General features: G+C 36.2%; 3 protein-coding genes and 1 long non-coding RNA gene across 9 annotated transcripts; 3 read left to right on the top strand and 1 right to left on the bottom strand.

The window, feature by feature from the left end:
* Positions 1–171: 171 nt before the first annotated feature.
* LOC143217434 (protein-lysine N-methyltransferase SMYD4-like) lies at positions 172–9,366 on the top strand. Of its 5 annotated transcripts, none has more exons than XM_076441709.1 (12): positions 172–347; positions 2,198–2,406; positions 2,506–2,737; positions 3,415–3,598; positions 4,083–4,395; positions 5,826–6,069; positions 6,144–6,478; positions 6,555–6,628; positions 6,708–6,820; positions 8,389–8,692; positions 8,766–8,928; positions 9,019–9,366. In XM_076441709.1, exons 2-12 carry the CDS (start codon positions 2,291–2,293, stop codon positions 9,167–9,169), a joined length of 2,229 nt encoding a protein of 742 aa, XP_076297824.1. In that variant the 5' UTR covers positions 172–347; positions 2,198–2,290; the 3' UTR covers positions 9,170–9,366. The 5 variants fall into 5 exon arrangements, with proteins under 5 accessions (XP_076297824.1, XP_076297825.1, XP_076297822.1 ...); XM_076441710.1 differs by lacking the exon at positions 172–347 and adding an exon at positions 1,724–2,111 and having other exon boundaries at positions 2,198–2,401; XM_076441707.1 differs by lacking the exon at positions 172–347 and adding an exon at positions 1,724–2,111.
* Positions 4,252–22,706, bottom strand: LOC143217437 (uncharacterized). Its single transcript, XR_013010808.1, has 3 exons — positions 22,328–22,706; positions 4,487–22,162; positions 4,252–4,388 (listed from the first exon to the last, which is right to left on the bottom strand). It is a non-coding gene; the product is annotated as an uncharacterized LOC143217437 (long non-coding RNA).
* On the top strand, positions 10,276–15,449 carry LOC143217435 (protein-lysine N-methyltransferase SMYD4-like). Its single transcript, XM_076441713.1, has 12 exons — positions 10,276–10,620; positions 10,679–10,816; positions 11,087–11,318; positions 11,438–11,621; positions 12,118–12,430; positions 13,498–13,747; positions 13,821–14,176; positions 14,250–14,323; positions 14,403–14,515; positions 14,589–14,880; positions 14,954–15,116; positions 15,203–15,449. Exons 3-12 carry the CDS (start codon positions 11,235–11,237, stop codon positions 15,447–15,449), a joined length of 2,076 nt encoding a protein of 691 aa, XP_076297828.1. The 5' UTR covers positions 10,276–10,620; positions 10,679–10,816; positions 11,087–11,234.
* On the top strand, positions 16,877–20,914 carry LOC143217433 (protein-lysine N-methyltransferase SMYD4-like). 2 transcript variants are annotated; one of them, XM_076441706.1, is made up of 11 exons: positions 16,877–17,011; positions 17,108–17,339; positions 17,459–17,642; positions 18,127–18,442; positions 18,883–19,126; positions 19,200–19,537; positions 19,611–19,684; positions 19,763–19,875; positions 19,947–20,238; positions 20,312–20,474; positions 20,563–20,914. In XM_076441706.1, exons 1-11 carry the CDS (start codon positions 16,899–16,901, stop codon positions 20,708–20,710), a joined length of 2,217 nt encoding a protein of 738 aa, XP_076297821.1. In that variant the 5' UTR covers positions 16,877–16,898; the 3' UTR covers positions 20,711–20,914. The 2 variants fall into 2 exon arrangements, with proteins under 2 accessions (XP_076297821.1, XP_076297820.1); XM_076441705.1 differs by having other exon boundaries at positions 19,611–19,875.
* Positions 22,707–24,217: the final 1,511 nt, after the last annotated feature.

The following is a 24,217-nucleotide window of genomic DNA, read 5'->3' as shown; positions in this document are numbered from 1 at the left end:
AAAGTACGGACGACACGCTAACCTAGACGCTAACACGAGGAGTACGTGTCACGAGACGCGCTGTCTATACGTAAAGACTGGTAAAGTAAAGACGTAAAGCCGTAGACACACGTAGACAGCCGTACTTATGCTTAGAGCCGTAGAGCTGCGTAGAGCTAGCTGAATGAGTCAGTGACAGAAGTGGTTGACCTAATCGAAATGAATCGAACGCCTCGTGCAGTTTGTGGCATCTGTTGAAACTCAGTTGAAACTATAGAATGTTGCGCAATATTTCGTTATTTAGTGAAATGCAGTCGCAACACACGTTTTCGTCTGTTTTCATTAATATGTAACCGGAAGTAACGGACGTAAATATAGCTATATATATATGTACCCAGCTAACCAGGCGTGCCTTGGGCAAGCCGTGCCTAGGGCACAGATCGGCAAATCATTGTCCAATCTACGCTCGGAGGTGCTCAAGTCCCGATTGGCTTAATTTTGGACGACCGTAGGACCAGGGTTTGGACATGGGCATGAGGTCGGCATCAGGTCGGCACGAATCGGCCGAATGTGCCTTTGTGGCAGCACTGTCGCACTGATGTACCGCATGCCGAATATCGTTTTACAGGTGAAACAAACAATTCCAATGCCGCTTTTGCAAAATTCACATGTTTTTCTATAAGCGAGGGTGAAACTAATATCCTAATCGCGATATGGAGCAACAAAAAATGAGTATACACATTCGGAGCTAATATCCCGTACATTACTACCGGGCCGGTATATAAGAGAAATTGGCGGAAAAAAAAATACAAATTTTATTTATTTCTCACATTTGTTATTTTTCCTAGACTGCGGATCTTTATGCGAAATAAAAATTGTCTGCATCGATTGCAAGAGACATAATCTAAAATTTGCATTGCCGTACAATTTTCTTTACAGTTCAATTTCAACTAATTGAATACACTTATATTTTAAAGATGATAAATAAAAATGATTTTATCATCTCCGCGCGAATGGCAGTACTCGATAAGTACTGTCCATCTGATTTTTCTAGACGCCCGAGGCCAATAGAAGAATATTCAACTTTTAAAGCGACCGAGTTTCGCCAATTTCTCTTATATACCGGCCCGGTAGTAATGTACGGGATATTAGCTCCGAATGTGTATACTCATTTTTTGTTGCTCCATATCGCGATTAGGATATTAGTTTCACCCTCGCTTATAGAAAAACATGTGAATTTTGCAAAAGCGGCATTGGAATTGTTTGTTTCACCTGTAAAACGATATTCGGCATGCGGTACATCAGTGCGACAGTGCTGCCACAAAGGCACATTCGGCCGATTCGTGCCGACCTGATGCCGACCTCATGCCCATGTCCAAACTCTGGTCCTACGGTCGACACTAGCTCGGCATATGCGCGCACAGGAGGTCGACCAAATTTAGATTTTTGGTTGGCTGGGTAAATATATACAGGGTGTCCCAAAACTCGTGAAAATCCCGAAAGGGGGTGGTTCCAGGTGGTTCCTGAGACCATTCTAAGAGACATTTTCCTTTGCACCAAAGTCAACTGCGGCTTTGTTTAGGAGTTATTAACGAAAAACACGGACCAATCAGAGCGCGTCCTGGGCCGCCGCGCTGTCACGATGCGATGTCACGGCGTACCGCGACACTCGCTTGCCGGCGCGGCTTGACGCGCCAGGCCAGGGCGCGCTCTGATTGGTCCGTGTTTTTCGTTAATAACTCCTAAACAAAGCCGCGGATAACATTTTTGCAAAGGAAAATGTAGCTTGAAATGGTCTCAGGAACCCCTTTCGGGATTTTCACGAATTTTGGGACACCCTATATGGTCTAAGGCCTAAAGCGGACCCTACACGGTCAATCAGGAATGACAGTCTGATTGAACAGTCAGACTGTCAATCCTTACTTCAATCACGAAGGAATATTTCCAAATATCTGGAAATCCGTCAGTCCATTTCATCAGTCCGTCAGTATTAATCTTTCACGATCAATCCGAATGTCAATCTTCGACGTGACTGTCATTCCGATTGACCGTGATGGTAGGTAAGGAGTGGTAAGGAGCTTTCTTCGCGCATGCGCGAGTTTCGTCAGGACCGTATTGGACCGTATCTACGGGTAGGATCACTGATATATATTATCAGTGGATAGGATTCAAATTCAAATATCTAAACAGTAAATATCACAAAGCGTCAACATTACAGAGGTCAAGAGGAGTTTTGTCGGAACACTTTGGAACACTTCTATATTACTGATCGTGGACGACTGCTGTGGACGCACTGAGACGCACCGTGAAGATGGACAGGATGGATACAATGGATTTTCCCGAGTGTAAACTAATACACGCTTTGAAAGATGAAATAAAGCGGGAAGATGAATTAATGTTCCATTTATGGAATGACCGAGACGTAAGGTAGACAAGCAGTATATATTATCGTGTAAACAAATGATGTACAGATTTCTGTTACAGCATTACAAATATATAATTAATATTCAATCATTTTTCTTGTAGGGAACTTGTGTCGGACTGCAAGGAACAGCGTTGTAATACAAAAGAATCGAAGTCTACAATTAAGGCTCAACTGTTGAAAACCATAGGAAATCAACAATTTCAAGCCAAAAACTATTTAGAGAGTATAGAGTCTTATACACAGTGTGCAATGTACGCTCCAGAACATAGTCGTGAATATTCAGTGGCTATTGCAAATAGATCTGCTTCTTTATTCTTTTTAAATAGGTACAAGGTAAGTAAACATGTAAAATATACAGGGTCTGTCCGGAAGGTAATGCAACCACATTTAAAAAAAAAAATGTATCAAACATATGGGTACAAATCTTTAAAATTCTTCAAAGTAGGATCCTTGGACGTTGACACATTTTTTCCAGTGCAATTTCCATGCTTCGTATGCTCCCTGGAAGGCGTTTTTTGGAACCTCTCATAGTACCCTCGACACAGCCTCCTTGACACGTTCCACGCTTTCAAAATGGCATCCTTTTAGCACATTTTTGATTTTTGGAAACAAGAAGAAGTCGGCGGGAGACAAGTCAGGACTGTACGGGGGTTGAGGAAGTGTTGCGATCCAACTAAGAAGTGCCATTTACTGTTTTCCCCGTAATCTATGGAAAAGTTTTGGTTGGAACTGCTCGACGAAGGTACTATGAGAGGCTCCAGATAACGCCTTGCAGGGAGCATACGAAGCATGGAAATCGCGCTGGAAAAAATGTGTCGACGCCCAAGGGTCCAGTTTGAAGAATTTTAAAGGTTTGTACTTGTATGTTCAATAGATTTAAAAAAAAAAATGTGGTCGCATTACTTTCCGCACAGACCCTGTATATATTTCATTCTATAGATATGTATTTAATGCTTTCCATTGTATTAATGTATTTTCATGTATAACTCGTACCTGTTAACAACGACAAGGACTGTATGAAAGATATTGATTTAGCGATTGTGTTAAATTGTCCCAAGAAATTACATTACAAATTACATTTGCGTAAGGTGCTATGTTACGTGAAACTGGGTAACACAGATTTAGCAAAACAAATGATTTCCAAAATACGTGAATCGATCGATGATCCCAGCTACATTGCGCCTTCTACGAAAGGTAAACAGTTTACGTTGATAAGTATTAATATGACACTTCTTAGGGTGCGGTTATAGTGGAGCGATGAGCATCGATGATAGCAGCGCGGCGGAAACAAACCAATGTAATTAAATGCAACTGTATATAGCGGAGCGGTGATAAGAGCTGTGAGCAAGGCGGCGCAGATGCTAGCGGCGCGGTGACTAGCATGGCAAGAACAAATCAACATTCGTGGCAACATTTTGACACATACTAAAGAAGAAGTATGTAGTTTCTTTGTTCCTCGTTACTATCCGTCTTTGTTCACCGCACAGCTCACCTCGCCGCTCCACTATAAACATGCATCGCACCACTATGCTCACCGCACAGCTCTCCTTGATGCTATGCTATCGTCGCCGCTCCGCTATAACTGCAGACTAAGCTCAAAAGAATGATTTTAATATAGAGATTAAGTCCTAAATGAATTATGCTTCTAATACATCCACATTTTAATAACAACTTTCAGATGATATTGAAAGACGAATTTCTCGAATACCGTTTAACGGACCATGTACACCAGACCAGTCGAAAAATAGTGATGATCCGTTAGACTTGAGGTCTGTGCTAACGTTTGATGAAAATCCTAATTTTCCACATGCATCATCGAGCATCGATCGAAAGTTCAATGAAGAACTGGGGAGACATGTAGTAGCAAATAGATTTATAAGAAAGGGCGAAGTCCTGTTTATAGAAAAACCAGTAAGCTTTGCATTTGAGAATGAGGATATAGCGGGTCGTACCTGTCATCACTGTTGTCGGAGCACAGACATTCCTGTACCGTAAGTAATATATGTATTAGGTCGATCGGAAAGTTCCGTCCGTTTTTTTACAAAAAGTAAAGCTTTATTTAAGAAACAAAATGAAAATTACATTAATCAAAATATTGTCCATCGTTAGCGATGACTTTTCCCCATCTTTTGGGCAGCAAGCGAATTCAGTATTGAAAGAATGAGTCATCTTTGGAGGTTATCCAGTCGGACAGCCATTCTTCAACATCTTCGTAAGAATTAAATCGTTCCTCAGAAAGTGCGTGTGCCGTGCCATCATCGACCGAAACAAGTGATAGTCGGAAGAGGCTCAGTCTGGCTAATAAGCTGCACGGGGTAGCACTTCCCAGCAAAGTGATTCTAACGTTTCTTTGACAACTTTTGTGACGTTTCGCAAGCAGAATTTCGCAGATGGTTTTTCGCTTCTCAATGTCTCTTGGCTTGAGTTCATATGGAACCCACTTTCCTTCCTTGTAGACTGTAGACCTTCCCCAAGGCTTTTAAACGATCGGAAATGAACAGATTGAGCACAATTTAACGCTTCTGCAATTTCTTTTTCTGTTTGACATGGATCTTCATCCACCAATGCCTGCAATTCTTCGTCTTCGAATACTCTTGGCCATCCAGAACGCTCTTTGTCCTCCAAAGTAAAATCACCATTTTTAAAGTGTCGAAAGCTCATCGAATGATCGTAGACGTTTATGGCGATAATGCTGTTTCCGATAAAACATGTAGAGAGTGGTTTCAACGCTTTAAAAATTGTGATTTTACTGTAGAGAACAAAGAGCGTTCTGAACGGCCACGAGTATTCGAAGACGAAGAATTGCAGGCATTGGTGGATAAAGATCCATGTCAAACGCAAAAACAAATTGCAGAAGCGTTAAGTTGTGTTTAATCTGTCATTTCCGATCGTTTAAAAACCTTGGGGAAGGTCTACAAGGAAGAAAAGTGGGTTCCATATGAACTCAAGCCAAGAGACTTTGAAAAATCTGCAAAATTCTGCTTGCGAAACGTCACAAAACTTGTCACAGAAACGTTAGAAGCACTTCGCTGGGAAGTGCTACCCTATGCGGCTTATTCGGCAGACTGTGCCCATGCTGACTATCACTTGTTTCGGTCGATGGCACACGCACTTGCTGAGGAACGATTTAATTCTTACGAAGATGTCGGAAAATGGGTCTCTGACTGGATCACCTACAAAGATGACTCTTTCTTACGTCGCGGAATTCGCTTACTGCCCGAAAGATGGGTAAAAGTTATCGCTAATGATGGACAATATTTTTATTAATGTACTTTTTCATTTTCTTTCTTAAATAGAGCCCTACTTTTTGTAAAAAAACGGACGGAACTTTCCGATTGACCTAATAATATAAGTAGTAAAGTAGTTATAAAGCAAATTCTTTACGAAACTACTGTAAAAATCATGAATTGTGTTCATTTAGATGCTCGAAGTGCTTGAATACTTTTTATTGCGACACAAATTGTTTGAACGAAGCATGGTCTTCGTACCATCGTTGGGAATGTCTTGCGAATCAAATGGGTCTATGGGATTGGGGTGGACAACTTGCGCTGAAAGTTTTACTAGTATGTACAACAACAATGGACACAATCAAATTTAATGAAATACAAAATTTGGTGACTCATTTTGATAAACAATCCATAGAAGAGTTGATAACGTACGGTTGTGTAAGTAACACAACAGTATTGTGAGAACAAGATTTTTCGTATATCTTTTTACAATTAAATCTTAAATATTACAGATAGCTATGATGCTTACCACGTATTTATTGAAACACACTGATTTCTTTCAAAAAAACGATCTTAATGATTTTGCAAGGAAATTTGTTGATAACAGTTTTAATTCCAACTTTCACGCTATAACAGATGATAACAAACATATTTACGTAAGCTCTTTACTGCTACGATATATCCTACAACTTATTTACAATGGTACAACAATCTATAAGACCAGTGTTTTTTGGAACTTAAATCCTTTGTCTATCGGTCTCGACAGTAAAACAGACGCTCTAGGTAAAGCAGTTTACCTGTCTGCAAGTATGATGAATCATTCTTGTGATCCCAACACAGTTATCAAGTAATTATTTTCTTTTTTATTCATACACTTCAATTAAATTGGTAAATAATACGTTATTTTTATTATTATGTTCTAGTGTTATGGATCAATACCAGATCGTTAGAGCATTTAAGGATATTGCCGCAAATGAAGAAATTTTGACTTGTTACGGTACAGTATGAGTTTTTCAACGCGTTAAACGTGTATGTGTGTTTACGTTTCATCGCTTACTTAGTGTTGTTCTCCATAGGTGTCCATTACAGGGATAAATCTCCGGAGGAAAGACGGAAAGAGCTGTTAAGTCTGCACCATTTCACTTGTAAATGTACACCTTGCACTGAGCCAAATCTGAAATATTTCTTGGTAAACATACAAACAGTTCATTCTTTCTCAAATAACATTGTCCAACAGCCAAAGAGAATTTCGATTCTCACTATGCAATTCTTATAGAGTTTTCTGAGCTGATTCCGAATCTGTCTTTAATTTTTCTCCTAGACTCACAGTTTTTGAGAGATTTGAGTTTGAAATAAATGACATATTTTTCAACTTTGAATAAATATTGTGGTGCTATTATAAAAGATATTGAATTGATCTTTACAGGAAAAGATTCCTTAGACTTTCCCGAATACAGTGATATCCAATATTAATACATTATGATTGTTTAAACATGTTTAAACGATCATTAAAGACAGAGAGACACCACTTTTGCACCAATTTTTGACGATATTTTTGAATTTATCTGAAGAATAAGGGTCCAGAAGAAAATCGAACTATACTACGCGATAGAGCAGACTTTTATCTTGAGAAACGACCCTTTGAAGTTTGAAACGTCGACGTTTTTACCGAACCAGAAAGCAAAATATATTTGCCCGACACGAGCTGCCGCCAGTGGCAATTTAGTCGAAACTCGATTCAAAATCAAAGAACTTTCTATAGAAATGAGGTAGAACGATGAAATTTTTTTAAAAGGAAAGCTGGAACTTTGCAGAATATGGGAAAAATAGGGAGATTATGGTAAGAACGTTTTTTAACGTTGAGAAAATTCGTTAAACTTGCACAATTTCGAGAAAATTGTGGGTTTTCCAATACCACGCGCGGAAGAAATTTTTTTGAACATGCTGCACTTTATTTCCCGTAGATTTTTACACGCTGATTTCAAATCTGGTCTCAAAATTTGTCTACGTGCTCAGGATATTGCAAAATCGATTTCTTGAAATTCTACATGTTTAACGAATTTTCTCAAGATTAAAGAGTGTTCGTACCATAATCTCCCTATTTTTCCCATGTTCTGTAAAGTTTCAGCTTTAATTTTTAAAAAATTTCATTGCTCTACCTCATTTCTATCGAATGTTCTTTGATTTTGAACTCCCGTTTTAGTGGTGAGCACCACTGGCGGCAACTCATGTTGGGCGAAAATATTTTGCTTTCTGGTTCGGTAAAAACGTCGACGTTTCAAACTTCAAAGGGCGGTTTCTCAAGATAAAAGTCTGCTCTATCGCGTAGTATAGTTCGATTTTCTTCTGGACCCTTATTCTTCAGATAAATTCAAAAATATCGTCAAAAATTGGTGCAAAAGTGGTGTCTCTCTGTCTTTAATGATCGTTTAAACATGTTTAAACAATCATAATGTATTAATATTGGATATCACTGTATTCGGGAAAGTCTAAGGAATCTTTTCCTGTAAAGATCAATTCAATATCTTTTATAATAGCACCACAATATTTATTCAAAGTTGAAAAATATGTCATTTATTTCAAACTCAAATCTCTCAAAAACTGTGCGTCTAGGAGAAAAATTAAAGACAGATTCGGAATCAGCTCAGGAAACTCTATAAGAATTACACAGTGAGAGAATCGAAATCCCCAAAAAAAGTTGAAATTTGTTAGACCGTGTAATTTAACAGTTAAATCACGATCATTTAATCACTGCAGGAGAGGTTCAATGCCATGAACTGTTCGAAATGTAACGGTGCACTGTGCAACATCAAGAATTCTTTATTTTGTTTGGACTGCTCCGACAAGCCTAAACATCGACCTCCATATTTCCATCAAGATAAGATAAAGAAATCTGAGAAACTCTTTAAGGAAGCTAAAAGTCACGTTGATCAACAAAATGTCGAAGTAGCTCTTAAGAAATTAAAAGAATGTTTAAATATTAGGAGAACAATGTTATATAAATCTAGTGAACCTGTTGCAGCTGCATTATATTTTATATCAAAATTATATGTGGCAAACGGTATCGTATAAATCAATTATTTGTATGAAATGTTCAGTAACTTAATTATAAATTAACTGAGATTATTCTTCAGGAAAATTGACAGACGCTAAGAAATGCGGGGAAAGTTTAATTGCTATAATTATTGAAAGATTTGGACCATCTAGTATCGAGCTCTTAAATACGCTGTTTAAACTCGTAAATGTAGCTCTTCCCTATCTTGCATTGACGCGGGATACTACTACACGCTCATACAGGTAAGTTCGTTATGTTTCATGCATGAAAAGTTGAAAATTTATGACAAATATGATATATATAAATGTTTACTATTTATTTTCATATTATAGAGCTGTATTGGGAACAACATACGAATTTTTGGTACAAATACAGGACTTGGTAGATCTTAATTATGGACCATGGACTAATATTGACACAGTGTTCAAATTTGATACAGACGCGTTATTAAACATGCTACTAAGCAGTCTAACGATTCAATAGTAATATAGTAAAAAAATTCTACGTCCTTCTTCTTTTTTATTGACACGACAGTTCATATCTAAAATTATTTAACTTATAAAATATTCGTTTCTTCATTTTACAAAACGCTAAGAATGTACTTTTAAGAGCAGTTGATTTTCAAATGTATACTGACTAAAATGTTTTGTATAACATGTGTAATAAAGTTTTTTACGAAATGGTTTGCAGTTATGTTATCCTCAGAATTTCTTACTCATAGAATAAATAGGTTCTTCTTAGAAGATCTATTAAAAAATAGTGAATGTTGAGCGCGTATAAATTGTTCGTGACAAGATATTTAATTCTCTTTGCATATTTCCAAATGACATGAAATATGCAAATATAACAGTCGACGAATGTAGAATGAGCCCTGCAAATATTTATGTGCATCACATTGAAATAAGAATTAAATTTATATCATTTGATAAGAAGAAAAAGATTACGAAGATATAGAAATTATAATATTTATTTTCCTTTGAATGGTACAAAAGTATTATCATTGAATACTTGAAGAATATGCTATCACGTTTCGAATATACATAGTACTTTGCGTTAAATCTCCGTATAAACGAAGTAATATCAATCAATTGCTATGAAATTTAAATAATTAATATCTTCGAATACTTCACGTCTTACAAACTGAATAATCCAATGGAATACATATATCTCTATAATAATTAGATGTTACTGTCACTGTTTATACAGCAACAAACAAGACTTTATTTATTTTGTGATACAGAGATATGTCAAAATTTATGCAATTCAACAATTATAACACAAAATAGAATTCTGCATTCAAAAATCGGTATTTCGAGTAAATATTCAGCGGCAGAATTGATGCGGTGGGCCGCGCATGCGCCAGCCATTTCCTAGTAGTGTCGATTGCTGGGCCAATGGAGTCACGGGATATAAATAAGGCGATACGTTTATATAGTTGGGTGTTTAAAAGTTGTCGAGACCTCGTACGGTGCAGCAGTTTACGGTAACGATTAATTGAAAAATGATTACAAAAAATATGTATTTATTTCATATCATCGTAATGTAGATATATGTATAAATAATAGATACGTTACTGTTTTGGCCGCGCATGCGCGCAAAGTTTTGCACAATATCTCTGCACTGTGCACGAGTGGCACGAGTGCCTCTCTATCTCTATCAGAGAGTATATCTCTGTCTCTATCTAGCGGCGACCGGCGACCAGAGCGGTAGGATTCAAATATCTAAATATCACAAAACGTCAACATTACAGAGGTCAAGAGAAGATTTGTCGGAACATTTCTATAATACACCGTGAATGACCGTGGACGTACTCTGAAAATGGACTTGGACGATGCATCGTTAAATATTCTCACGTATGCACTGCGCATTTCGCAAGATCGCATAAAGCGAGAAGATGAATTAATGTACCATTTATGGAGGCATGGATACCTAAGGTAGACAAACAGTATATATTAATTGTGTAAACAAATAATCTACAGATTTTTGTTACAGCATTAGAAATATATGCGCCGGAGCAAAAATATCACTATTTCCGTTCGCCGATCGGCGACAGAGAAGCAGATATATATGTTTCTCGCAGGAAAGATACTGACAGAGAAAATGAAACAGCTTGATTTTTTCGATCACGCGGTCGGGGGCTGCATTTAGCGAAAAAGCAATATTTTTTTATGCTCTTTGTGTTGAAATGTTCTCTGCATTATTGCGGGGTCCCGTATACAGAGCCCTTTTTTGCAATTTGGCTCTTGGAACTTTATAAACAACAAAAGTTTACGTTATTTTATAGAAGAAATTTTTTTCTGTACACTTTTTCCAAAAAAGGGCTCTCTATGTTAACCCGCAATAATATAGACAGTATTTCAACACAAAGAGCACTTGGATATTGAATCATTTTTATTATAGAAAATTAGTGTCGGAACAAATAGAATCATATTGTAATCGAAAGGAATCGAAGTCTACAACAATAGCTACAGTATGGGTAAACAGAGGATATCAACAATTTCTAGACAAAAGCTATTCAGAGAGTTTAGAGTGTTATACAGAATGTGCTATGTATGCGCCAGAAAATACTCTTGAATTTCCAGGGGCTATTGCGTGTAGATCTGCTTCTTTATTTCATTTAAATAGATTCAAGGTAGGTAAACGTGTAAAATATATGGTAAATATATATTTCATTCTATAGATATGTATTTAATGCTTTCCATTGTATTAACGTATTTAAATGTATAACTCGTACCTGTTAACAACGACAAGGACTGTATGAAAGATATTGATTTAGCAATTGAGTTAAATTATCCTAAGCAATTACATTATGACTTACATCGGCGTAAGCTCGAATGTTACTTGAAACTGGGTAACACAGATTTAGCAAAACAAATGGTTACCAAAATACGTGAATCGATCGATGATCCCAGCTACATTGCGCCTTCTACGAAAGGTAAACAGTTTACGTTGATAAGTATTAATATGACACTTCTTAGGGTGCGGTTATAGTGGAGCGATAAGCATCGATGATAGCAGCGCGGTGAGCAGCGTGGCGGAAATAAACCAATGTAATTAAATGCAACTGTATATAGCGGAGCGGTGATAAGAGCTGTGAGCAAGGCGGCGCAGATGCTAGCGGCGTGGTGACCAGCACGGCAAAAACAAATCAACATTCGTGACAACATTTCGACACATACTAAAGAAAAAGTATGTGGTTTCTTTGTTCCTCGTTACTATCCGTCTTTGTTCACTGCACAGCTCACCTTGCCGCTCCACTATAAACATGCATCGTACTGCTTTGCTCACCGCGCAGCTCTCCTTGATGCTACGCTATCTTTGCTGCTCCACTATAACCACATACTAAGCTCAAAAGAATGATTTTAATATAGAGATTAAGTTCTAAATGAATTATGCTTCTAATACATGCGCATTTTAATATCAACTTTCAGATGATGTTGAAAAACATCTATCTGGATTAACATTTGATGGATCGTGCACACCAGACCAGTCGAAAAATAGTGATGATCCGTTAGACTTGAGGTCTGTGCTAACGTTTGATGAAAATCCTAATTTTCCACATGCATCATCGAGCATCGATCTAAAATTCAATGAAGAAGTGGGGAGACATGTAGTAGCAAATAGACCTATACAAAAGGGCGAAGTCCTGTTTTTCGAAAAACCAATAAGCTTTGCATTTGAGAATAATTATGGAGTGGGTCGTGTTTGTCAACATTGTTGTCGGAGCACAGACACTCCTTTACCGTAAGTAATATATGTAGTAAAGTATTTAGTTATTAGGTCAATCGGAAAGTTCCGTCCGTTTAGCGTCGAGTAGCTGTAAAGCTCGAACTGTCGTTAACTATAACGTCTAAGGTAGGGTTAACTTTTTAGTTTGGACATCTTTCAATAAAATTCAATACATAACAATATACGCTTGCATCAATAACGTCGTTTTTTTCTACATTGAAAATGTCGGAATTTGAGCTGAATAAGCGTCATTTGAGCGAAGTGTTAATCTTTCGCTTCAATTGGAAGAAAACTGCAGCTGAAGCTCATCGAATGATTGTATTTAGACGTTTATGGCGATAATGCTGTTTCCGATAAAACATGTAGAGAGTGGTTTCGACGCTTTAAAAATTGTGATTTTACTGTAGAGGACAAAGAGCGTTCTGAACGGCCACGAGTATTCGAAGACGAAGAATTGCAGGCATTGGTGGATAAAGATCCATGTCAAACGCAAAAACAAATTGCAGAAGCGTTAAGTTGTGTTTAATCTGTCATTTCCGACCGTTTAAAAGCCTTGGGGAAGGTCTACCAGGAAGGAAAGTGGGTCCCATATGAACTCAAGCCAAGAGACTTTGAAAAATCTGCAAAATTCTGCTTGCGAAACGTCACAAAACTTGTCACAGAAACGTTAGAAGCACTTCGCTGGGAAGTGCTACCAGTGCTACCCTATGCGGCTTATTCGGCAGACTGTGCCCATGCTGACTATCACTTGTTTCGGTCGATGGTACACGCACTTGCTGAGGAACGATTTAATTCTTACGAAGATGTCGGAAAATGGGTCTCTGACTGGATCACCTCCAAAGATGACTCTTTCTTTCGTCGCGGAATTCGCTTACTGCTCGAAAGATGGGTAAAAGTCATCGCTAACGATGGACAATATTTTCATTAATGTACTTTTTCATTTTCTTTCTTAAATAGAGCTCTACTTTTTGTAAAAAAACTGACGAAACTTTCCGATTGACCTAATAATATATGTAGTAAAGTAGTTATAAAGCAAATTCTTTACGAAAGTATTGTAAAAATCATGAATTATGTTGATTTAGATGCCCATTGTGCTTGGATACTTTTTATTGCAACACAAATTGTTTGAACGAAGCATGGTTTTCGTACCATCGTTGGATATGTCTTGGAAATCAAATGGGAATTTGGGAAGAAAAGGTAGTTCCAAAATTAGCACTGAAAGTTTTACTAGTATGTACAACAACAACGGATGCAATCAAATTTAATGAAATGCAAAATTTGATAACTCATTTTGATAAAATACCCAAGGAAAAGTTGATTTCAGCTGGTACTGTAAGTAACACAACAGTATTGTGAGAACAAGATTTTTTGTATAACTTTTACAATTAAATCTTAAATCTTACAGACGGCTATCAGGCTTACCATGTATTTATCGAAACACACTGATTTCTTTCAAAGAAACGACCTTAATGATTTCGCAAGGAAATTTTTTGATCAGAGTTTTAATTCCAACTTTCAACCTATAACAGATCATAACAAACATCTTTACGTAAGCTCTTTACTACTGCGATATATGCTACAACTTAGTTTCAATGGTAGTTTAATTTGTAAGATAAGTACAGAAACAATAAGATCAGAAGATCAGTCGGTTGCCAATTTGAACCCATTTCAATTGAACAATAAAACAGACGCTCTAGCTACAGGAATTTACCTGTCTGCAAGTATGATGAATCATTCTTGCGATTCCAACATAGTTACCAAGTAATTATTTTTTCTTTCGGGACACTTGAACTACATTAGTTAATAATACGTTACTTTTATTATAATATTCTAGTTTTATGGATCAATACCAGGTCGTCAGAGCATGGAAGGATATCGCCGCAAATGAAGAAATTGTGAATTGTTACGGTACTGTAAGAGTTTTCGACGCGTTAAACATGTATGTGTTGTTTACGTTTCATCGCTTACTTAGTACTGTTATCCATAGGTCGCCATTACAAGGAGGAATCAACAGAAAACAGACAGAGATTTCTGTCAAGTATGTACTATTTCACTTGTACATGTAAACCTTGCACTCAGCCCAATCTGAATTATGTCGTGGTAAATATACCCAAACAGTTCATTCATTCTCAAATAACTTGACAGTTAAATTACAATAATTTTATCACTGCAGGAAAGGCACACCATTGCCATGAAGTGTTCGAAGTGTAATGGTGCGCTGTGCAACATCCAGAATTCATTATTTTGTTTAGACTGCTTCAACAGGCCTGAACATTTTCCACGAGATCAAATAGAACAAGCTGAGAAACTCTTTAAGGAAGCTGAAAATTGCGCTGACCAAAATGCTGGACTAGCTCTTAAGAAATTAGAAGAATGTTTAAATATTAGGAGAGCAGTGTTATATCAATATAATAGAGATATTGTCTCTACAACACGTGTTATGTCAAAATTATATATGACAAGATGTATTGTATAAACCAATTATTTGTATGAAATGTTCATTAACTTTATTATAAATTAAATGAGATTATTTTTCAGATGATTTGGAAGATTTTAAAAAATGCGGGGAACTTATGATTGCTACAGGTACTGCATTTTCTGGACCTTCTAGAGTCGAGCTCATTAATGTACTGTATGAACTCGTTGGTGAATGTTTGATCCATCTTAGAGCCACGTCGCATACTCTTTCACGCACGTACAGGTAAGTTCGTTATATTTCATCCATGCAAAGTTTAAAATGACAAGTGGTATATATGAAAATGTTTACTATTTATTTTCATATTATAGAGCTATATTGATAACAGCACATGAATATTTGGACCAACTACAGGTGTTGGTAAATCTTAATTATGGAACATGGAGTGATGCCTACAAAGTGTACAAATATGTAAAAGACACGCTAGACATACTACAAATCAGACAAGATTACCCCAATAATCAAAGCGTGCTTCTGGCCATGCAAATTGAGATCCCGATGGCTCAAATTCTGCGCTCGTTTCATTTTAACCGTCATACAGGGCTTTTGCCACTTTAGTTAATCAATCTTTTAGTTGTGACTGCGTATTTTTTCGAAATTAATGCACCATGCTGGTATAATTTCAGCTATACTATAGAATTGAAAGTCAGATGAGTTCAATGTTATTCAGTATTACGAAACAAAGGTACAGTCGAACCTCTCATCCGAATTAATTACTTTCTTATAATAATTGCCGTTCTGTGAAAGTTTAAAGAATGATTGCGAGGTCTGAATAGTTGTTTAAATGTTCATATTTCTCGTATCTTGTGGCTCCTAATTATTATTATATCGTGCAACGTACAGTGGGTGTACGAAGTATTCGTGCACCCTTCGAAAACGAATAACTTTTCTAAAATTGGACCCAACGCAGCTTGAGTGTTTTTGCGGCTAATGTGTAACTAATTTTTTTGTTGCGAAGGAAAAAGTAATGGTCACGATTTTCAAATTTCTTATCTGTGCCTGCAACGTAAATTTAAAACATGTATTTTGTAAATCTAAGTAAGTTATATATATATGTGCAAACAAAGTTTCATTGGAATCGGTCGACCCAGACAATTATTTGAATAAAACAAAATTTTTAGTATATGTAACACGTTTTCAAGACGGACTAAAAAAGCATAAAATAATTTTTCCTAGCCCCATACAGATTCCTGCTGTGTTTCCGTTTACGTTTGTGCTCAGAATTGGATGAAATTTTGGGAATAGGTTCTTTTTTGACTAAAATGATGATTGTCCGAAGGATTTTTGGCGACTCGAAAAACAATTTTTTACCATTTCAATGTCACTGTCTACCTTACCGACTTACCGAGTCCATTTTTGCAATTAATTGAAGATATTAAATATGTATATTCTGGAAATTAATATAGAATGTCTTCAAAATTGCAATTGTTAAACCAATTAATTGAATATCTACAATGGGAAGATTATGCGATCAGAATTAGTTTGGATTATTTGGCGGGGGGCGGAGAGGGTCGGCCCGTCCACACATACGAAAATCCAGAAGCAGTGTCGGTAAGGTAAAGGAAAACTTTTTTTTCGATTCGCCAAAAATCCTTCTGACAATCATCATTTTAGTAAAAAAAGAACCTATTCCCAAAATTTCATCTAATTCTGAGCACGGACGTAAACGGGAACTTCGCCGAAAGCGATTCTATTAATTATGCACTAGATTACGGAAGACTTGTATCTTCTCGTAAGCTGCAGATTAAATTACCGAAATTCTTAATTTATAAAGAAAACGCCACATACAAAAAGACCCATGTAGATATAGACATGTTACTCTTTCGGCCGCGTATGCGCGCGAAATCTTGCACAACATCTCAGCACTGTGCACGAGCCTCTCTAGCGGCGACCAGAGAAGATTTAAAATATCTAAATACACAAACCGTCATCCTTACAGAGGTCAAGATGAGTTTTGTTGGAACAATTCTATAATACACCGTGGACATACCCGAACGTACCCTGAAAATGGACAGGTTCATTACATTGAATTTTCCCACGTGGAAATTACGCGCTTTGGAAGGTAAAATAAAGCGGGAAGATCAATTAATGTCCTACTTGTGGAATGATGGAGACATCAGGTAAATAGAGAAACAGTATATATTGTGTAAACAAATAATCTACAGATTTTTGTTACAGCATTACAAATATATAATATTAAATCATTTTTCTTATAGCGAACTTGCGTCGAACTGGATGGAAGACTATCAATATACAAAAGAATCGAGGTCTATAGCAAAAGCTCAAGTATGGAAAAACACAGGAAATAAACAATTTCAAGCCAAAAACTACTCAGAGAGTATACAGTCTTATACACAGTGTGCTATGTATGCTCCAGAACATAGTCCTGAATTATCAGTGGCTATTGCGAATAGATCTGCTTCTTTATTTTTTTTAAACAGGTACAAGGTAAGTAAACGTGTAAAATATGCGATAAATATATATTTCATTCTATAGATATGTATTTAATGCTTTCCATTGTATTAACATATTTTCCTGTATAACGCATACCTGTTAACATCGACAAGGACTGTATGAAAGATATTGAATTAGCAATTCAGTTAAATTATCCTAAGGAATTACATTACAAATTACATTTGCGTAAGCTGCAATGTTACTTGAAATTGGGTAATACAGATTTAGCAAAACAAATGATTTCCAAAATACGTGAATCGATTGATGATCCCAGCTACATTGCGCCTTCTATGAAAGGTAAACAGTATATGTTGATAAGTATTGATATGACACTTCTTATGGTGCGGTTATAGTGGAGCAATGAGCATCGATGATAGCGGTGCGGTGAGCAGCGTGGTGGAAACAAACCAATGTAATTAAATGCAACTGAATGTAGTGGAGAGGTGATAACAGCTGTGAGCAAGGCGGCGCCTTGATGACCAACATGGCAAGAACAAATCAACATTCGTGACAACATTTTGACACATGCTAAAGAAAAAGTATGTAGTTTCTTTGTTCCTCGTTACTGTCCGTCTTTGTTCACCGCACAGCTCACCTCGCCGCTCCACTATAAACACATACCGCACCGCTTTGCTCACCGCACAGCTCTCCTTGATGCTACGCTATCTTCGCTGCTCCACTATAACTGCATACTATGCTGAAAAGGCTGATTTCAATATAGAGATTAAGTTCTAAATGAATTACGCTTCTAATACATGCGCATTTTAATATCAACTTTCAGACGATATTGAAAAACGAATTTCTGGAATAACATTTAACGGACCATGTACACCAGACGAGTCGAAAAATATCGATGATCCGTTAGACTTGAGGTCTATGCTAAAGTTTGATGAAAATCCTAATTTTCCAAATGCATCGTTGAGCATCGATCGAAAATCAAACGAAGAACCGGGGAGTCATGTAATAGCGAATAGGTTTATAAGAAAGGGCGAAGTTCTGTTTATAGAAAAACCAGTAAGCTTTAAATTACTGAACGATTACGCAGGGGGTCGTATTTGTCAACAGTGTAATCGTCTCTGCACAGACGTTCCCGTACCGTAAGTAATATATGTACGGCTTGTCAAATCTGGCTGTGCGGTTTACCAAAACTTAGGAATGCGCAGAAGAAAACAAAGATCGCACTCGACGAGAGAAGGTTGCAACATTTGAACGGTAAGGTACACACCTCGTCGAAAGTGCGTACTGTCCATTATTTCTTTCAGCAGTGAACATACAAAACTACTGTTTATATGTTTCTGTGTATACACTTGTGTCACTTCAATTTTTAACTGAACTGTTACCACATGCATCGTTTGACAGGTGACGATCAGTTCTCTATCGTTATGAAGTTCCACCTATTTATCACTGCGCAGCGGGGACATTTACCCTTGCAGGGGACATTCAGCTGCACAGCTAGATTTAACAAGCTGTAGTAAAGTAATTATAAAGCAAATATTTTATGAAACTATTGTAAAAACCATGAATTATGTTGATCTAGATGCTCGAAGTGCGTGAATACTTTTTATTGCGACACAAATTGTTTGAACGAAGCATGGTCTTCGTACCATCGTTGGGAATGCCCTGGAACTCAAATGGGTCTATGGAAAAGAAAACCGATTGGACATTTAGCACTGAAAGTTTTGCTGCTGTGTACAACAACAACAGATACGTTCAATGAAATGCAAAATTTCAAAACTAATTTCGATAAATTACCCATGCTACAGTTGGTAGCGTATGGTACCGTAAGTAACACAACAGTATCGTAGAAACAAGATTTTTTTATAACTTGTACAATTAAATCTCTAAATCTTACAGCAAGCTGCCATGCTTACCTCGTATTTATTGGAACGCACTGATTTCTTTCAAAGGAACGACATTAATGATCTTTTCGCGAGGAAGTTTGTTAATAACAGTTTTAATTTCGACTTTCATGCTATAACAAACGATAACAAACATATTTACGTAAGCTCTTTGCTTCTGCGATTTTGCCTACAAGTTTATTTCCATAGCAGTTCAATTTCTAAGAGCAGTATACAATTGAGCGAAGATGATTTGACTATCGATCAGGAAATTACAAGAGACATTGTAGCTCTAGGAATTTACCCGTCTGCAAGTATGATGAGTCATTCTTGTGATGGCAACATAGTTATGAAGTAATTATTTCTTTTTTTGAGACACTTGAATTACATTAGTCAATAATATGTTATTTTTATTATTATATTCTAGTTTTATCGATCAATACCAGGTCGTCAGAGCATTGAAGGATATTGCCGCAAATGAAGAAATTTTGATTTGTTACGGTACAGTAAGAGTTTTCAACGCGTTAAACCTGTATGTGTGTTTACGTTTCGTCGCTTACTTAGTATTATTATCCGCAGGTCTTCATTACAGGTTTGCGTCAACAGAAGAAAGACAGAAACAACTGTTAAGTCAGTACTATTTTACCTGTAAATGTAAACCTTGCACTCAGCCAAATCTGAAATATTTCGTGGTAAATATACAAACAGTTCATTCTTTTCCAAACAATTTAACAGTTAATTTACAATCATTTTATCACTGCAGGAAAGGTTCACTGCCATGAACTGTTCGAAGTGTAACGGTGCGCTGTGCAACATCAAGAATAAATTATTCTGTTTAGACTGCTTCGACAAGCCTAGACATTTTCAACGAGATAAAATAAAACAAGCTGAAAAACTCTTTAAGGAAGCTAAGGATTGCATTGTTCGAGAAAATGCTGAAGTAGCTCTTAAGAAATTGGAGAAATGTTTAAATATTAGGAGAAGAATGTTATATAAATCTAATGAAGATATTGTCTCTACGTTACATGTTATATCAAAATTATATATGGCGAAGGGTATTGTATAAACCAATAATTTGTATGAAATGTTCATGAACTTTGTTATAAATTAAATGAGATTATTTTTCAGGTAAATTGGAAGATGTTAATAAATGCAGGGAAAGTATAATTGCTGCAGTTATCGAAAGATTTGGATCTTCTAGTGTCGAGCTCATGGATATGCTGTTTAAACTCGTAAATATAGCTCTTCCCTATCTTGCATTGACGCGGGATACTACTACACGCTCGTACAGGTAAGTTCGTTATGTTTCATGCATGAAAAGTTGAAAATTTATGACAAATGACATATGTAAATCTTTACTATTTATTTTCATATTATAGAGTTCTATTGACTACAACGTACGAATATTTGGAACAAGTAGAGAAGTTGATAGATCTTAATTTTGGATCATTGAGTAATGTCTACAAAACGTACAAACATAGAAAAGACACGGTATACAATTACTTACACGAGTTAAGCGTTTATTGAGTATTACAAATTAATTCGAGGGCCGCGATATAAAAAAGCAGTTGTTTGTTTTGCAAGTTTGTTTTTTTTCAAAGTGTTGGATTTTGAATAGAATAACACACCTTTTGCGATTAATAATCACTACGGCTTTTTGCACAAGAACATTGTACTAAGACTCTGTTCATTTTACATGGTTCAATTACATAATGTTTCTTTAACTATTAACTAATGAGATCACACATTATTACTGCGCACGCTTCTTACTTTGAACTTACATCCTTTTTCCGTGCCTTTTTCATGCTTACTCTTACCATTCATTCCTCATACGTTCTTATACGTTCTTCCGCTCACCAAACATACCAACTTAGCAAATACTAGAAGTTTTCACATCAAGTTTACTTTATTTGAATAGAACTACAGTGGGTGTACAAAGTATTCGTACACCTTTTAAAAACTAATAACTTTTTTATAATTGTACCAAACGACCTGATTTTTTATAATCAATTAGAAGCATTGGTTTACGAAATGATATGTGAAAAAGATTTTCCAAATAATTGTAATTTACAAGGATAAATGCAAAAGTAAAAAGGCATTTTTTAAAACTTTTTTTTTGGGCCCTTAATAAAAATTTAAAATATATATTTTGTAGATCTATGTTAGTTCTTCACATACTGAAAATTTTATGGAAATCGGTTAACGCAGGAAAAAACGACACGCATGGAAAGACGAATGATTCTGTGGATTTTAAGCAGAAACTGATCAAAACTCGTATAAAACTTCGATTTTCACTGTTTTTAATCGCTTGTAGCTCGTGTGTATGTTAATCGATGTTGATGAAATTTAAAGCATGTGTATAACTAACATTGATCTACAAAACATATATTTTAAAATTTCATTAAGGGCCCAAATAAAAAAGTTTAAAAAATTGCCTTTTTTATTTCTGCATGTAACCTTGTAAATTATAATTTTTGTAAAATTTTTCTTGCATATCATTTCGTAAACCAATGCTTCTAATTGATTATAAAAATTCAGGTCGTTTGGTACAATTATAAAAAAGTTATTAGTTTTTAAAAGGTGTACGAATACTTTGTACACCCACTGTATTTCATTTTTGTTTTGAAGAAACTTGGCAATGTCTTTTATTATTGTAATTATTATTTATTACTGTAATTATTTTTAAAATTAATTGTACACGCTGGTCTGTTCATCTTGACCTTACTGCAGTTTTACTATTTCTTAACGTTGAAAATAGTGATTCGCACATATATATACATATGTGCTATCACTGCTACCGAACTAATTGCACATAACATATCGGAAAATCGGTCGACAGATAAATAATTATAGAAATGTGGAATCACAACATTTTCATATATTTTTGTTTCAATACGGAATCACACTGCATTTCGATTAATTCCAGTTGTACAGGTTTTGCATTCCAAATTCACCCTTCTGCAAGTCAATTTCACCTTTCTGTAAATCAATTTCACATTTCCATAAATCAATTTCACGCTTTTGCAAATTAATTTCACCGACGGAGACTAAACCCGAGTTCACAAGAAAATAAATAATAAAACAAAATATTTATTAATTGTTTGGAAATGAAAAAATGTAATTGGAAAGATAATTTGTACTCACGCTCACGTCCTCTCTTACTCGAAGAAAGTGCGCCATGACGGTACGTCACGCTTTCGATTATCGAAAGCATCGAGTAGTATCGATCTCGGCTATGTCCTTTCGAACGATGGTTTCTTTTCCCGCGGAATCTAATGTTGTAAGCTCTGCCTCCCCACTCGATCATCCACAATGTCATGAATATTCATATACCAGGAGACAAATTTGTAATTTGTATCGTTGGAGTGCGAGTAGGGAATTAGCCGATGAACGAGTTCCGTTGGTGTCATCAGTGTCATATGCGCAGTAAATATATATATTTGGTGTCTGGTTTACATAGTTGTGAGCATTGTTGTTGTTATAGCCATTTTCGATTGGGTCACCGAATATTCTGATTTTCAATCTAACAGAGAGTATATGAGAGTGCTCACGCCCGGGTTTTGGCCGTGCCGCTTTTGTCTCCACATCATGTTTAGCCTGGAACAGCTCCTACATCATCTTTAGCATGGAACAGAACCTACATCATCTTTAGCAAGAAACAGAACCCACTTTACTGTTAGCACATCTGACGACATCTGTGACAATCTGTGTCGCTCGAATATTTCTCTTACGCCCTCTAGGATATATTCTGACTGGAGTGAGAAACAGGAGGCCACCAGAGGCCACCGACGGCATTTCGTCGGTGCAGAAAACACTGTATCGTGTTAGCAACGCGCCCGCGCGCTACACTCGCCAACGTACCTTTACTATATCCGTGTGCGCTGCTTGTGCGCTAATGCCAGCCACAATCTATTTTTAGCACTTGCCATGTTGCCATGTTCTATTGCTTTACGGCGGAAGCGAAACTGAAATTCGGCTGTCGAGCCGTCGAGCGTATGAATCGCAATCTGGAGCTAGCATTCGAGTCCCCGTGCAGCGGGGATTTTTTTTTAATTTTTATTTTTCATTACTTTTTTAATTACATTTTTTAACCTTCCAAAAAATTAAAAATGTAAAAACTATGTTCAAAATATGTATTCATTTTAAATAGAAACGTTTTGTTACTGTCATAATTGCATTAATAAAAATTGGTATATGATCGAGAACAGGTTGATGGTATATATTTGGACTGATTGGAGAATACGAAAATGCAGGAAGTATTTTTTAGTTTATGAAACAATTTGTAGATTTATTAGTTGTCAAACAAATAATCAAATAAATTGTATAATATATATAAATTGATTTTATACTAGCATACACAAGTTTATTTATTAAAAAATACAGTCATAACTATAATTATAATAGAATTTCATAAAATGTATATTGAGGTTATTGCAAACTCATCTTTTTTCGCAATGATGCTCTAATTTCATTGCTTCTCTCGAATGTCCATTTCCTTCCGAGACAGTGGCGTTTCTAGCAGGTGTAAATAAAAAATGTTGATATAAAATGTATCATAATTAAACTACAATTATTCTAATAACGTGGAATGTAGTACATATTAAGTTTTAGTTACCCGGATTTTCTTCTTCGACGTTAAGCACTCTTTACTGCTTCTCGTAATTTACGTATATGCAACATTAGGGTGGACCTTATTTTTCGACCATGAAATTTTTTTGGTCCCGTAAACCAGAATTGTGACAAATGTTGAGAAAATGGTCTGGAAAAATTTTGGGGCCGTTTGAATAATGGGAAAATGAGTTTTTAATGGAAAATGGGAATGTTTTAAATCTTGACATAAATAGACGTTATGATATATCGTTGAATTTGTCTTTTTTCTCTTTAAGGATCCATATATAGCATAAACAGTTGTTGATAGAAAAAACATCCGTGACCTTGAAAACTTAATATAATGACTTTGAACAAATTTTTTTCCTTTGATACTATATCCACCTCCTTATATACTACAACTTTTGTTTGAAGAGTTTTTTCATA

Source organism: Lasioglossum baleicum, chromosome 17, assembly GCF_051020765.1.
Source record: "Lasioglossum baleicum chromosome 17, iyLasBale1, whole genome shotgun sequence".
Taxonomy (NCBI): Eukaryota; Metazoa; Arthropoda; class Insecta; order Hymenoptera; family Halictidae; genus Lasioglossum; species Lasioglossum baleicum.
This window is presented reverse-complemented; position numbering and strand designations above follow the sequence as displayed.